This window comes from Physella acuta, unplaced genomic scaffold (genome assembly GCF_028476545.2).
Source record: "Physella acuta isolate Inbredline_101_S28 unplaced genomic scaffold, ASM2847654v3 ptg000177l, whole genome shotgun sequence".
Lineage (NCBI taxonomy): Eukaryota > Metazoa > Mollusca > Gastropoda > Physidae > Physella > Physella acuta.
Window position 1 is genome coordinate 200,594 of NW_026731696.1, and position 16,007 is coordinate 216,600.

Below are 16,007 nucleotides of genomic sequence, written 5' to 3' on the forward strand. Positions count from 1 at the left end.
CTCAGTGGCGGGCTTCAAACAACACGGTTGGGAGTACTGGAGATCTGGTGGATTAGGATAAGGTGAGAGGCGTGATTGGGATAAGGTGAGGCTTGATTAGGATAAGGTGAGGCTTGATTGGGATAAGGTGAGGATTGATTAGGATAAGGTGAGAGGCTTGATTAGGATAAGGTGAGAGGCTTGATTAGGATAAGGTGAGAGGCTTGATTAGGATAAGTTGAGAGGCTTGATTAGGATAAGGAGAGGCTTGATTAGGATAAGGTGAGAGGCTTGATTAGGATAAGGTGAGAGGCGTGATTAGGATAAGGTGAGGCTTGATGAGGATAAGGTGAGGCTTGATTAGGATATGGTGTACTATTTGGTTAGGATAAGATAAAGTAAGCAACGAAATTAGGATTTGGCGAATTAATTTTTAGGAAAAAGTGAACTTCGTCGATTTAGAATAGCCATACTTGACCATTAATTAGTATGATTTAAAACTGGAGCAACATTTTCTGTCAAGCCATTTGCCAGTGTTGGACTATGTTGGCATCTAAGGGAGTCTATTTATTTATTACAGATGTTATCTTAGTTGCTTCCCTTCGCATAGTTTAACCAGACTTCGTGACGTCACACTTTGAAAAGTATTTTTAAACTGAGTTCCAACAGTTAGTTTGTATTTAGTTATAGACTAGAAGTTAAAGAAACATTTGACCCATATGTCCAATATTGATCGAACTAAAATAAAAATAAATATTAACATAAATTATCTTTTTATGTTAAATGTCTATTTCATTTGACGTTCAGAATTAGATTCCTTTTAATTTTAAATTGTCAACATTTGAAACCAGAGGCTATATGATTTTTAAAAATTTTGGACTGATTTGTGAATAACACAAAAAAATACTACGATTCAAGTTAATGGATTGTGTTGGAGCCTCTCAAACAAGTAATACAGTTCTGGTGATGTATAACACGGAGGGAACTTTGCTGAATCTCACCAGAAACAGCAAAACAAAACATGGGCCTTTCATGTAAAAAGAGCAACGACAAGAAATATTACATAGCGAGTAGTCATATTTTTAAAAATAACTTACTAAGTCATAATATTAAAAAATAAATGGCAATACAATGTGGCTTTCTAGAAGTGTTTATTTTTTTCCTATTAAAATATGTGATAAAAATTATTAGTAGTAAATTATTGATTCAGATGTAAGTAAATGAAGATTAGTATGAATTAGGTTTCCTATCGGATTCCGATTTTCTCTCTAACCATCTCTGTTGTCTTCGCTTAGATGTGGTCTACGCTCTTGATGACAGCAGTGCTAGCACCGGTTATCTTCGGTAAGTTGGGTGTCTCTCCGTTTATCTTCGGTAAATGGTGTGTTCTCCGTTTATTTTCGTAAAGTCTAATATTTTTCCTTGTATTGTGGGGCGAGTGGGATGGAAGGGGGGGGGGGGGTAGGTGGACAGAGAAATTAAGTTAAATCTAATCTCTAGTTCAAAATTTTTATAAGCAAATCGTGAGATAATCTCATTGAAGGAGATCCACTTTAAGAGTAATGAATCGCCAATGACGTCACCGAGTTCTTTGATTCCAGGTGCGCTGAGCCTTCGCCGAGTCTGCTACTACACGAACTGGTCCCAGTACCGGCCTCCACCCGGCAGCTTCACCCCCGAGGACGTTGACCCTTTCCTCTGCACTCACATCGTCTTCTCCTTCGCCAAGATCATCAACGACCAGCTGACGCCGTTTGAGGCAAACGACGAGGACACAGACGACACCAAGGGAGCGTAAGTAGATGTTAGATGAAAGTAGATGTTAGATGAAAGTAGATGTTAGATGAAAGTAGATGTTAGATGAAAGTAGATGTTAGATGAAAGTAGATGTTAGATGAAAGTAGATGTTAGATGAAAGTAGTTGTTAGATGAAAGTAGATGTTAGATGAAAGTAGATGTTAGATGAAAGTAGATGTTAGATGAAAGTAGATGTTAGATGAAAGTAGATGTTAGATGTGCTACACAGACGACACTAAGGGAGCGTAAGTAGATGTTAGATGAAAGTAGATGTTAGATGAAAGTAGATGTTAGATGAAAGTAGATGTTAGATGAAAGTAGATGTTAGATGAAAGTAGATGTTAGATGAAAGTAGATGTTAGATGAAAGTAGATGTTAGATGAAAGTAGATGTTAGATGAAAGTAGATGTTAGATGAAAGTAGATGTTAGATGAAAGTAGATGTTAGATGAAAGTAGATGTTAGATGTGCTACACAGACGACACTAAGGGAGCGTAAGTAGATGTTAGATGAAAGTAGATGTTAGATGAAAGTAGATGTTAGATGAAAGTAGATGTTAGATGAAAGTAGATGTTAGATGAAAGTAGATGTTAGATGAAAGTAGATGTTAGATGAAAGTAGATGTTAGATGAAAGTAGATGTTAGATGAAAGTAGATGTTAGATAAAGGAAGATGTTAGATGAAAGTAGATGTTAGATGAAAGTAGATGTTAGATGAAAGTAGATGTTAGATGAAAGTAGATGTTAGATGAAAGTAGATGTTAGATGAAAGTAGATGTTAGATGAAAGTAGATGTTAGATGAAAGTAGATGTTAGATGAAAGTAGATGTTAGATGAAAGTAGATGTTAGATGAAAGTAGATGTTAGATGAAAGTAGATGTTAGATGAAAGTAGATGTTAGATGAAAGTAGATGTTAGATGTGCTACACAGACGACACTATGGGAGCGTAAGTAGATGTTAGATGAAAGTAGATGTTAGATGAAAGTAGATGTTAGATGAAAGTAGATGTTAGATGAAAGTAGATGTTAGATGAAAGTAGATGTTAGATGAAAGTAGATGTTAGATGAAAGTAGATGTTAGATGAAAGTAGATGTTAGATGAAAGTAGATGTTAGATGAAAGTAGATGTTAGATAAAGGAAGATGTTAGATGAAAGTAGATGTTAGATGAAAGTAGATGTTAGATGAAAGTAGATGTTAGATGAAAGTAGATGTTAGATGAAAGTAGATGTTAGATGAAAGTAGATGTTATATGAAAGTAGATGTTAGATGAAAGTAGATGTTAGATGAAAGTAGATGTTAGATGAAAGTAGATGTTAGATGTGCTACACACAATAAGGCGACACTAAGATATCGTAAGTAGATGTTAGATGTGCTACACAGACGACACCAAGGGAGCGTAAGTAGATGTTAGATGAAAGTAGATGTTAGATGTGCTACACAGGCGACACCAAGGGAGCGTAAGTAGATGTTAGATGTGCTATACACAATAAGGCGACACTAAGATATCGTAAGTAGATGTTAGATGTGCTACACAGGCGATACGAAGGGGTCTTAAGTAGATGTTAGATGTGCTACACAGACGACACCAAGGGGTCGTAAGTAGATGTTAGATGTGTTACACACAATAAGGCGACACTAAGGGAGCGTAAGTAGATGTTAGATGAAAGTAGATGTTAGATGTGCTACACAGGCGACACTAAGGGAGCGTAAGTAGATGTTAGATGTGTTACACACAATAAGGCGACACTAAGGGAGCGTAAGTAGATGTTAGATGTGCTACACAGGCGACACCAAGGGAGCGTAAGTAGATGTTAGATGAAAGTAGATGTTAGATGTGCTACATAGACGACACCAAGGGAGCGTAAGTAGATGTTAAATATGCTACACAGGCGACACCAAGGGATCGTAAGTAGATGTTAGATGTGCTACATAGACGACACCAAGGGAGCGTAAGTAGATGTTAGATGTGCTACACAGGCGACACCAAAGGAGCGTAAGTAGATGTTAGATGTGCTATACAGGACACGGGCAGGACAAATACAATACAGGACATTTCACGGATAGGGCAGATATAATATAACACTTGACATAACGTTTCCCGGATATCCCGTACATTTTGTGTTTACTGTTGAAAATCTCAAATAGAACTCGAACGTCCCAATGTCCTTCACAGCCCAATGAGGCCTTATGTTTCGTACAGTCCTATATAGTCCTGTTATGTCGTTTTGTATTTGTTAGCACCTCCCCCCTTCCCGTTTTAATTTTGTAATATTAAAACATGCAATATAACCTCAGCTTTTTATACCGACACCAGAGGCGTAGCGAGGGGGGCGGGGGGGGGGACGGGGGGGGGACGGGGGGAGACGGCGGGGGGGGGGGGGACATATGTCGCCGGGCGCCGACCTTAGGGGGCGCAAAAGGGGTTGGAAAAAACAAATTGAGGGGAGGGGGCGCAAATCGAAAGTTTGTCCCCGGGCACCGGGGAGGGTCGCTACGCCTCTGCAATTAGAACAGATGTACGTTCTTTTAATAGTCTGTTACTTTGATTGTGGTGTTAAAATTATCTTTAATTAAAAACAATTGCGTACGCGTTTCCAACAGCAATAAAAATGTGTACCCCTCCAGATACACGCAGATAATAGAGCTGAAGGACGCCAACCCCAGGCTGAAGATACTCCTGGCCGTGGGGGGCTACAACCTCGGGTCATCAGCCTTCTCTCGCATGGTAGCCAGTGCCGGCAACCGGAAGTATTTTATTCGCACGTCCATCAAGTTTTTACGTGACTATGATTTTGATGGCCTCGACCTTGACTGGGAGTACCCGACCCTGAGAGGGGGCGTGCCGGAAGACAAACGTAGATTCACTTTGTTAGTTCAGGTAAGATTTCTCACTGTGCGAGACATGCAATTTTTTTTCCTAAAAGAACAAACTACAATTTGCGAGATACGCAATTTTTTAAAAGAACAAACCACCATTTGCGAGATTAGCAAGAACAAACTACACTTACGTGCTTATAGACCAACGTACATTTTTTAATGTAGTGGACTGACTTTAGTTTTTTAGGGGTTTTTTTCTGTTGCATCATTGTAAATTTTATTTTCTGTTGTGAGGCATTTTATTTCGTTTCTTCAGGAATTGGCGGCAGCTTTTGACAGAGAGCGTGTGCCAGCCGGAAAATCACGGCTAATTCTTTCAGCTGCCGTTGCCGGTGGAAAAAACAACATAGATTCATCTTACGAGATCAGTCTAATTAGCAAGTATGTGATTGGTTAATTAGTTTAATTAAAACAGCAAGCCGTTGCTGGTCAATTAGTTCCTTTAATTAGCGATTTAGTTGTTGGGAAGTTAATTAGGTTGGCACGTAAGTTATGAGCAGATGTATGAGGTGGCCAAGCGTTAGAACACAGCTGTTAAATATTTTGGTACCTTGACTAGAACTGGCAAGTCTGACATAAACTTTAGTAGACAAATATATTCTTTTTAAAAACATTAAGTTATAACGAATACAATACTTGATTTGGTTTTGTTGAAATTACATTAGAAAAAACAATGTAATTGCTTTGTTCGTGACTTTGTTTGATGTTTGACAAAATAATCAAGGGATTAGTTGGTGATTTTGTTTAATGTTTGACTAAATAAGCAAAAGGATTAGTTGGTGACTTTGTTTGATGTTTGATGAAATAATCAAAAGGATTAGTTGGTGATTTTGTTAAATGTTTGACGAAACCCCAGGAGGCTGGACATGATCAACCTGATGACGTATGACTACCACGGCAGCTGGGAGCCCCTCACTGGACACAACAGTCCCCTGTACGGGCGCTCGGGGGACACGGGGCCCCTCGCTAACTCCCACACTGTAGGTATATGTCATCCTAATGTGACTTATCTAACTTGTGACTAATTTGTGACTAACTTGTGACTACCTTGTTTAAATCTCTGGTGTCCAGGACTTTACAGCCACCTACTGGATGAAGAACGTGACTAACTTGTGACTAACGTGTGACTAACGTGTGACTAACGTGTGACTAGCTTGTGACTAACTTGTGACTAACGTGTGACTAACCTGTGACTAACTTGTGACTAACTTGTGACTAACCTGTGACTAACTTGTGACTAACTTGTTTAAATCTCTGGTGTCCAGGACTTTACAGCTACCTACTGGGTGAAGAAAGTGACTAATTTGTGACTAACTTGTGACTAACTTGTGACTAATTTGTGACTAACTTGTGACTAACTTGTGACTAACTTGTGACTAACTTGTGACTAACTTGTGACTAACTTGTGACTAACTTTTGACTAACTTGTGACTAACTTGTGACTAACTTGTGACCAACGTGTGACTAACGTGTGACTAACTTGTTTAAATCTCTGGTGTCCAGGACTTTACAGCCACCTACTGGGTGAAGAACGTGACTAACTTGTGACTAACTTGTGACTAACGTGTGACTAACTTGTGACTAACTTTTTAAAATCTCTGGTGTCCAGGACTTTACGGCCACCTACTGGGTGAAGAACGTGACTAACTTGTGACTAACTTGTGACTAACTTGTTCAAATCTCTGGTGTCCAGGACTTTACAACCACCTACTGGATGAAGAACGGAGCACCGAGATCTAAACTCAACATAGGCCTGGCCACATACGGCCGGACATTCACACTAGACGACCCCAAGGACAGCAGGGTTGGAAGTCCGGCTGCCGGTCCCGGTCCGGCCGGTCAATACACTCGAGAGCCGGGCTTTATGGCTTACTATGAGGTAAGGTTAACTGGCTTTATGGGTTACTATGAGGTAAGGTTAACAGCTCCCGAGTAACTAGACCATCTTGCACGATTAATCAATACGAGCCGACCCGCGGCGTATCATACGCCGCGATTTAGTTGTTTTATTTTCTACTTTTCAGTAATTCATAAATTGTGAATTCGACAGTACCACTGCCACTGAAAATATTTGCTTTAAAACACTATCAGTAGGTCGTTAAGGACGATACTACCCCCACCCTCCTTTCCCCCAACCCCTACCCTACACCCCCCCCCTGGAAAGCAGCCTCCTCTTAGTTACCTCCCCTAAGTTTAAAATAGTTTCAAACTAAATTATCTGCCCCTAATGGCCGTCACTAAAACCGGCTCTACGATTGTAAACATTTAGCGTGAACCAAAGCTCACCAGACCATGTAGGGGTGGGGTGGTAGGGAGCGCTTACAGCTTGTTTTCTAGATTCCAAGAAGAGAATTATATATATTATAAATGTAGACATTTTATTAAAAAATGTAATATTGAACTGCACACATTTCTATCCCCCCCCCCCCTACCAGATCTGCCGGATGATTAAGGAGGGCGCCAAGACCTATCGTCTGCAGGATCAACAGGTGCCTTACCTGGTCCAGGGGGACGTGTGGGTGGGGTACGATGACCCCAAGAGCTTGAGAAACAAAGTAGGTTGACACGTGACGTCTAAAGATTTTATCCAATATCATATTGGTCAATGTACAATGACTGTGAACTATTATCGAAAACTGCCGAAAACTTCTTTGAAAAAAATTAAGATTGTTTCATCAATAAGCTGACATAGCATTCAGTTTTAGAAAGAATATCTTCTATTAATTTCATTATATCAAAGTTAAGAAGATAAAGATAAAAAAGTCCCCCCTTACATTTATCTTCTATAAATTTCATTACACCCAAGTTAAGAAGATAAAGATAAAAAAGTCCCCCCTTACATTTATCTTCTATAAATTTCATTACACCCAAGTTAAGAAGATAAAGATCAAAAAGTCACCCTTACATTTATCTTCTATTAATTTCATTATAACAAAGTTAAGAAGATAAAGAAAAAAAGTCCCCCCTTACATTTGTTTCAATGCTTGCCGCCAGGTTCAGTACATCAAAGACCGGGGCTATGGCGGCATTATGGTTTGGGCTCTGGACTTGGACGATTTCAGTGGAGCCTCATGTGGGGGAGGGGCTTATCCTCTGGTGCGGGCCATCAAGGAGGAGAGTGCCTCCAACTCGACAGGGTAATCAGCTGCATCTGAGAGGGGGGGGGGGTTGTCACTGGTGGTGTTGTGGGGGGGGGGGTGCTGTTACTGGTGGTGGTGTGGGGGGGGGGGTTACTGGGTTGTAGTTGGGGTTTCACTGGGATATGGATGTAGGGGTTGTCACTGGGGGAGTTGAATTGTGAGAGAGGGGGGGGGGGGTTGAGGGTGTGGCTGTCACTAGGGGGTGTTGTGTCTGGGGGAGTTGAATGGTGAGAGAGGGGGGGGGGGTTGAGGGTGTGGCTGTCACTGGGGGGTGTTGTCTCTGGGTAGGGGCAGTGAGGATGTTGTCACTGGGAATTGTTGAGTACGTCACTGATAATTTTTGGGTGATCTCATCATTGGAGAAGTCACTAATCGATGGTGGGGGGGGGGGAGGGGGGTTCTATTATTTTGTGGAATCGTAAGGACCGTCATTCGAGAAATTGTGAAAGTTATCATTTATTTAGAATAACTTAGCTCATACCGTCAAATATAATTAGTTAGATCAACGTTTAAAACATTGTGTTTTGATAAATTAAATTTTATTACTGTGACATAAAACATTAGACCGGACGGTTTTCTCTATAAGCGAAGTGTAACAAAAAGTGCATGACAATTTAAAATAGCTGAAGTTGTTTTCCCTGCACGTTCCAGCATTCACTCAGTGCCCAACGCCACACTGACCACTAAACTGACCAACTCACGACTAGACTCCAGTAAATCAGACAGTAAGTGTGCACTGTGTTGCAGGTAGGCAAGTGGTTGATATCAGCATTCTCATTGTGATAAAAACATATTCACTATAATATTTTACCGCTCTTCCCTCTGTGTTACAAATTATGTAGATCTATTTGATTATGTTATAATTTTTTTAGCATAACTAAGTAATTCTAAATTAATGTTTGTGTTTATCGGCATTTAAATGGTTAAATTAATTATTTAGAATTGGAATGATGGGATATGAAACATGGTGGCCGATGTCTAAAAATAGATTTGACCTTGACTTCCAGACGTGACGCGGCTCTGCAAGGACCAGCATCTTAGCGACGGCCTTCACCCCCAGCCCGGAAGCTGCGCCAAGTTCGTCGTCTGTGTCAGGGGCGTGACCTTTGTGAGGTCATGCATGCTGGGTACCGTGTTCAGCTCGACAGCCAAACGTTGTGTGCTGGCCTCCAGGACTTCACGGTGCTGAAACGTCATACGTGACGTCACACGTGACGACCCACGTCACAGCGGCTCGGTCCGTCACAACGGTCAACGTGACTCGTCCATTCTGTAAGTCAGGTCTGACTTGAAATGTGACGTCACACGGTCGACGTGACTCGTCCATTCTGTAAGTCAGGTCTGACTTGAAATGTGACTCCACACGGGTCGACGTGACTCGTCCATTCTGTAAGTCAGGTCTGACTTGAAATGTGACTTTATCCAGTCTCGGCACCGATTGCTCATTGAACTTCGGGGATAATGACTTTTCAAATGTGACCTTCAGGGTCAAATGTCAGTTGTTGAGTCCATTGAACAAAGCTTGAACGTTGATGATCAAAAATTCTAATCAAATGTTTAAATCAAGATGTTAGAAATACAACCTGTGAATAAATATGTTTGAATGACGATGTATGAATTGTGTGATTGACGATATATGAATTGTGTGATTGACGATGTATGCATTGTGTGATTGACGATGTATGCATTGTGTGATTGACGATGTATGAATTGTGTGATTGACGATGTATTATGATGTTATGATATCAAGACACCGGTTGTATTCTTGTATATAATTCTAAATTATAACATTTCAATGAAATAAATTACAAGAAAAATATTCCGAGTTTCTGGCTCTAAGGTAAAATCTATTTAAGTAATTATATTTCTTTCTTTTTCGCTTTTGTTACTGCCCACAAAATCATTCAACACGGGTATTACGTCCCCTTTTATTACTGCAAACAAAATCAATAAGCACTGAAAACAATACGGGTATTACGTCCCCTTTATTACTGAAAACAATACTGAATTACGTCCCCTTTATTACTGTAAACAATGCATGTATTACGTCCCCTTTATTGCAGAAAACAATGCATGTATTACTACCCTTTTATTACTGAAATCAATACGGGCATTATGTCCCCTTTATGACTGAAAACAATACGACTATTATGTCTCCTTTACGATCTCCCAAAATGATTTCCAAGTTTGTCTAGTTTGATTAACTCGAACGATTCATTGACGTCCCAAAGACATCCCATAGACATCTAGAGCGTGATAAATGTGTGGCAATCGTCACGTGAGATTCACACATATGGGATGTTAGAAAAATGTGTTCATAAAAACGCATATAGGCCTACAACGATTTTATAGAGAGGAGTCAAGTTGAACACAAGTCACACAAGATAAACACAAGTTGAACACAAGATGAAGCAACTCAGGTCACAGGTATCGTATATATATATATATATATATATATATATATATATATATATATATATATATATATATATATATATATATATATATATATATATGTATGTATATATATATATATATATATATATATATATATATATATATATATATATATATATATATATATATATATATAAGTAAGTTAGTTCTACGTATACACACACACTTACTTACTTACTTAATCCTCATCACTCCCTGTGGAGTATAGGGCAACAACAAATCTCCGCCATTCCACCCTGTCCTGGGCGAGCCACTTTAGTTCATGCCAGGTTTTGCCAGTAGCCTGTACTTCTTCTTCTATCTCTCTCCTCGTCATATCAGGCAAAGCTGCCTCGGTCCTCTGTTGCTCTCCCATGATGGTTTGATTTAGATCTGTTGCCGTTTCTGTAGCGTTTTTGTTTTTACATGGTGGGTTGCTAGCCCAAACCCAAAACCCTCCTCCTTTCCCATTCTGGACTTTGGACCAGACAATGGCGGAGTTATACACACACACACACACACACATATATATATATATATATATATATATATATATATATATATATATATATATATATATATATATATATATATATATATATATATATATATATATATCAAAGTCATAAAGTCAGCATGCGACTTCCTTGTTATACACAGTCGACAGATATGCTAAACTCAAACGTTAAAACGTGTAACAAGTTCAAAGAGAATTTTCCGGTCATTAATTCTTTTCCTTGGCGACAAGTGTTGGGTGGAAGCTAAAAATAGAACATTTAAAAACAATTAGTTAAATGTATGTAAATTTGGAAAGTTTGAACCGACGTGACAATCATTCAGTGTGTTTTTACTCTACCGCTGTGAAGTCTACGCTAGTGCTATACTTGTAGAGTTTCATTCAGAGATTTCTTCTTCGTTATGCTGGTAGGACTTAAAGCCAACCGCAATGTCCGTTTAGGTGTCTGTCGTGTCAGTTTAGGTATCTCTCGATGTCATTGTGTTACTAATAATAAACTACTATTCCAGATGTGGTATCTCTTCACTTTAGTGGTGCTGTTTGCCTTGGCTGGATGTGCTAATGGTAGGTTTGTGAATGTATAATTGTTAATTACTTTACCTCAATGTACGTCTCTGTATACATGTTAGTATTTGGCAGCTTTATTTTTAGCAACATGACGTAACAGTAGATTACTCAAATTAGACTAGCGAATTGTCAATGAACACAAAAGTGGAAGTTTAGCCAACATGTCTAATAAGAGAATATACACTTTAAATTTGACAATCTGTGACTACTGTAAAAATAAAACAAAAATGTACGTTTCAAAGCAATGATACCCAAGGTTGATAAAGTGTTAATCTTGCTGTAGGGGCAGCGTGCCAGAGGCGTGTCTGCTACCACACAAACTGGTCCCAGTACCGACAAGAACCAGCTAAATTCATGCCAGGTAACATCGACCCCCATCTCTGCACCCACATCATCTACGCCTTCGCCAAGTTAAGTAACAACGAGTTAGCGGCCTTTGAGTGGAACGATGAGGACACCGACTGGGCTAAAGGACTGTGAGTTATTTATACGTGTATACACACACTCACACACACACACACACACATATATATATATATATATATATATATATATATATATATATATATATATATATCAACCACCCCGAAAGTGTAAAGAGAGAGTGTCAATTCACTACCACATGTGACAAATCCCACCTTTTGAAAAGTTTTAATGAAGTGTATCGAGAATCCATTACGTCCCCTGATTAACGTAAAGTTTTATGCGGCTTGCATTTCTGGTTTGCGATCAATTACCACATACATGGTGTTTGTAAATGAGCTCATTCTCTCAGCTAATGTCGCATTCGTTAAGAAAGTTCAAAATGTATTTCAGTCGAGGTTAGCGAATTTAAGAGCCTAGTGCTAATAGTACTCACGTCACATTTTTTTTACAAATCAAACGCATTGATCGTTTATCATTGAGGGTGACTATCTTGTGTGCATCAATAGTCAAATATTCAACTAAGTGCTCCTTTCAAACAAACACATAAAATAAGAACGTTACGTTTAATGGACAATTTTAAAAAATTTAAAAAAATAATTTACCTAAAAATTTTTTATTCTGACTTAAGTAATTTTAGCACTAAGTCTTAAATTTACTCTTGATAAATTACGAATTGTTCAAAAATAAATTGGCTGCTATAAAAATATCTGTTCATCGCGATTTCTGTTTTTAAGGTACTCCATGTTCAATGACCTGAAACAAGTGAACCCCCAAATGAAGACCCTCCTAGCTGTGGGGGGCTACAACCTGGGCTCGGCTCCGTTCTCTCAAGTGGTGGCTGACTCTGGCACACGACAACATTTTATTCAAACCTCCATCAAATTCCTGAGGGACCACAACTTCGATGGCCTTGATCTTGACTGGGAGTACCCAGCGTTGAGAGGAAGTGGACCCGAAGACAAGCACAGGTTTACCCAGTTGGTTGAGGTTAGGGTTTAGTTTACCCAGTTGGTTGAGGTTAGGGTTTAGTTTACCCAGTTGGTTGAGGTTAGGGTTTAGTTTACCAAGTTGGTTGAGGTTAGGGTTTAGTTTACCCAGTTGGTTGAGGTTAGGGTTTAGTTTACCAAGTTGGTTGAGGTTAGGGTTTAGTTTTGGTTGAGGTTAGGGTTTAGTTTACCCAGTTGGTTGAGGTTAGGGTTTAGTTTACCCAGTTGGTTGAGGTTAGGGTTTAGTTTACCCAGTTGATTGAGGTTAAGGTTTAGTTTACCCAGTTGGTTGAGGTGAGGGTTTAGCTTACCCAGTTGGTTGAGGTGAGGGTTTAGTTTACCCAGTTGGCTGAGGTTAGGGTCTAGATAAGGTTAACTTATCTCAGTTACCCCGAGAATAGCTTTTAGTTAGCAAGAAGATGTGAAAACGGATATTTTAAATTGTTTAGGAGAGGGGTGATGGGGTAAGATTTCTCTGATAGGCTCAACGTTTTGTATTTCTCACATTTTTTGGCCAAATTGTAAACTGGTCAACTTTCCCTGGAACGTTGCAAACTGTTCACACATGAACTAATGTCAACTTACAAACTGTTGACACATGAACTAATGTCAACTTACAAACTGTTGACACATGAACTAATGTCAACTTACAAACTGTTCACACATGAACTAATGTCAACTTACAAACTGTTCACACTTGAACTACTGTCAACTTACAAACTGTTCACACATGAACTAATGTCAACTTACAAACTGTTCACACATGAACTAATGTCAACTTACAAATTGTTCACACATGAACTAATGTCAACTTCCCCAGGAACTGTCCGCAGCCTTTGACCAAGAGCATGGATCCAGTGGAAAACCCAGGCTTTTGTTGTCTGCTGCTGTTGCTGCTGGTAAAGACAACATTGATGCGGCCTATGAGATCAGTGCCATAGCCAGGTAAGTGACGTCAGTGTCATAGCTAGGTGAGGTCAGTCCCATAGCCAGGTAAGATCAGTGCCATAGCCAGGTAAGTGACGTCAGTGCCATAGCCAGGTAAGTGACGTCAGTGCCATAGCCAGGTAAGTGACGTCAGTGCCATAGCCAGGTGAGATCAGTGTCATAGCCAGGTGAGATCAGTGCCATAGCCAGGTAAGGTCTAGGAGATCAGTGCCATAGCCAGGTAAGGTCTGCGAGAGCGTTTGTATTGACAATTAAAGAAGAATTATCATTTCTTTTGGTAATCGGTAGCCTTTTTAATATTCTCATAAATCCCCTGCATTTATCTTATCATAACATGACAATTTCTGCCTTTACTTATTACAACAATTTCACTTCACGTGACCTTGTATCCACCAATCAGCAAACTGGACTTCATCAACCTCATGTCCTACGACTTCCACGGCAGCTGGGACCCGTTCACTGGACACAACAGTCCACTCTACGGCCACCCTTCTGACTCAGGGGCAAATGTAAACTATTACATTGTAAGTTTTGATATTTGTTTTTGTTTTATTTTTAGTTTTCGAAGACATAAAAAAAATGTTGTTCCAATTTTTCTATTAACTTATTATATTTAAATGACCTTAGTTTTCTTTTAAAAGATGTAAATATTTTTGACCTATTGTAATAGAAAACAATGTATTTTATATTTTATTAATCATATTGTTTTATTGTCAATCAAAGTTAATTGTATTTATATAATTTATAAATTATAATTTTTTTTAAATGTCCGTAGGATTTTGCTGCGAGATACTGGGTTTCGAAGGGCGCTCCCAAAGAAAAATTAAACATTGGTCTTGCAACCTACGGTAGAAGTTTCAGCCTAGCTAATCCTGCCAATATCAATGTTGGGGCTCAGACTATAGGGCCCGGGCCCAGCGGGAAGTACACTGGGGAGGCAGGGTTTTTGGCCTACTATGAGGTAACTTTCCACTTGCTTGTTACTCACTTCTAAACGAACTTTTTAAAAAATAACTTTTATTATGTGGAGTTTTATTAAAGCAAAGTAATTTAATAATTTCATCGATTTAGACACATTAAAAACATTCCAATATCATAACATATCGTAAATAGAAACATGAACACACATGAAAATGAACGCAATGGATTTTCATTACTGGAAAATGAAAATTTTGATACAATAATTAAAATATGAATACGCTTAAATAATAAAGCTTTAACATAATTAGGAGAAGTTATTTAGTTTTGATTACTTACTCAAATCTTCAGGTTTGTGAACTGATCAAAAGTGGTGCAACGGTCTACCGTATCCCAGAACAGCAAGTCTCATACCTTGTCCAGGGTAACCTCTGGGTAGGATATGATGACCCGGAAAGTTTGAGAAACAAGGTAACAAGATGTTCAAAACTTTTACGTTAAAAATGTTGACATTATAAAACATCCTAAAATTACAATGACTTATCTAACGGGGGGAAGGGGGGGGGGGAAATCAGACACCCCCCCCCCCCCATACACACACTCCATGGAGCCTCAGAATGACAAATGTCTTCATTAACCTACTAACATTGGTTTGAGCGAGTTCGCGTCTTGTTCATTTTAAAAATTGTAAATGTCATATTTCTGCTATTTTATATTCTCAAAAAGATATAAAATACACTTAAAAGGGCCTATAAATACGTTTGTAATTGGTGGAGGGGGGGGGGAAGCTTCCCTAGCATCAAGCTTCATTTCGGAAATTTTAATATGAGAATATAATCTTTTAAAAAATCCCTGCCTCTACCTAGGTCAAGTACATCAAGGACAACGGTTACGGCGGGAGTATGATCTGGACCCTGGATCTGGACGACTTCTCTGGAACTTTCTGTGGACTTGGACCGTACCCTCTGGCACGGGCCATCAGTGAAGAGTGTGGGGCAGCACCAACTAGTGGCAGGTCTCTACAGAAATATTGGCTTACAACATCTACAGAAATATTGGCAGCATTCATTGTTTGATACTAGACCGACTGACTTACATCATCTACAGAAATATTGGCAGCATTCATTGTTTGATACTAGACCGACTTACTTACATCATCGACAGAAATATTGGCAGCATTCATTGTTTGATACTAGACCGACTTACTTACATCATCTACAGAAATATTGGCAGCATTCATTGTTTGATACTAGACCGACTTACTTACATCATCTACAGAAATATTGGCAGCATTCATTGTTTGATACTAGACACTGACTTACATCATCTACAGAAATATTGGCAGCATTTATTGTTTGATACTAGACACTGACTTACATCATCTACAGAAATATTGGCAGCATTTATTGTTTGATA

General features: G+C 39.1%; 1 protein-coding gene across 1 annotated transcript in view; it reads left to right on the forward strand.

Annotated features, from left to right (window-relative positions):
• Positions 1-1,552: 1,552 nt before the first annotated feature.
• LOC131936376 (uncharacterized) overlaps positions 1,553-16,007 on the forward strand; it is a 33,064-nt gene continuing 18,609 nt past the window's right edge. Inside the window, exons 1-17 of the mRNA XM_059293324.1 lie at positions 1,553-1,773; positions 4,402-4,654; positions 4,910-5,034; positions 5,510-5,633; positions 6,347-6,532; positions 7,089-7,208; positions 7,648-7,790; positions 8,445-8,518; positions 8,801-8,901; positions 11,256-11,310; positions 11,597-11,789; positions 12,474-12,726; positions 13,546-13,670; positions 14,074-14,197; positions 14,449-14,634; positions 14,943-15,062; positions 15,458-15,606. Coding sequence (XP_059149307.1) covers positions 1,553-1,773; positions 4,402-4,654; positions 4,910-5,034; positions 5,510-5,633; positions 6,347-6,532; positions 7,089-7,208; positions 7,648-7,790; positions 8,445-8,518; positions 8,801-8,901; positions 11,256-11,310; positions 11,597-11,789; positions 12,474-12,726; positions 13,546-13,670; positions 14,074-14,197; positions 14,449-14,634; positions 14,943-15,062; positions 15,458-15,606 — 2,552 coding nt within the window. The remainder of the gene's footprint in view (positions 1,774-4,401; positions 4,655-4,909; positions 5,035-5,509; positions 5,634-6,346; positions 6,533-7,088; positions 7,209-7,647; positions 7,791-8,444; positions 8,519-8,800; positions 8,902-11,255; positions 11,311-11,596; positions 11,790-12,473; positions 12,727-13,545; positions 13,671-14,073; positions 14,198-14,448; positions 14,635-14,942; positions 15,063-15,457; positions 15,607-16,007) is intronic.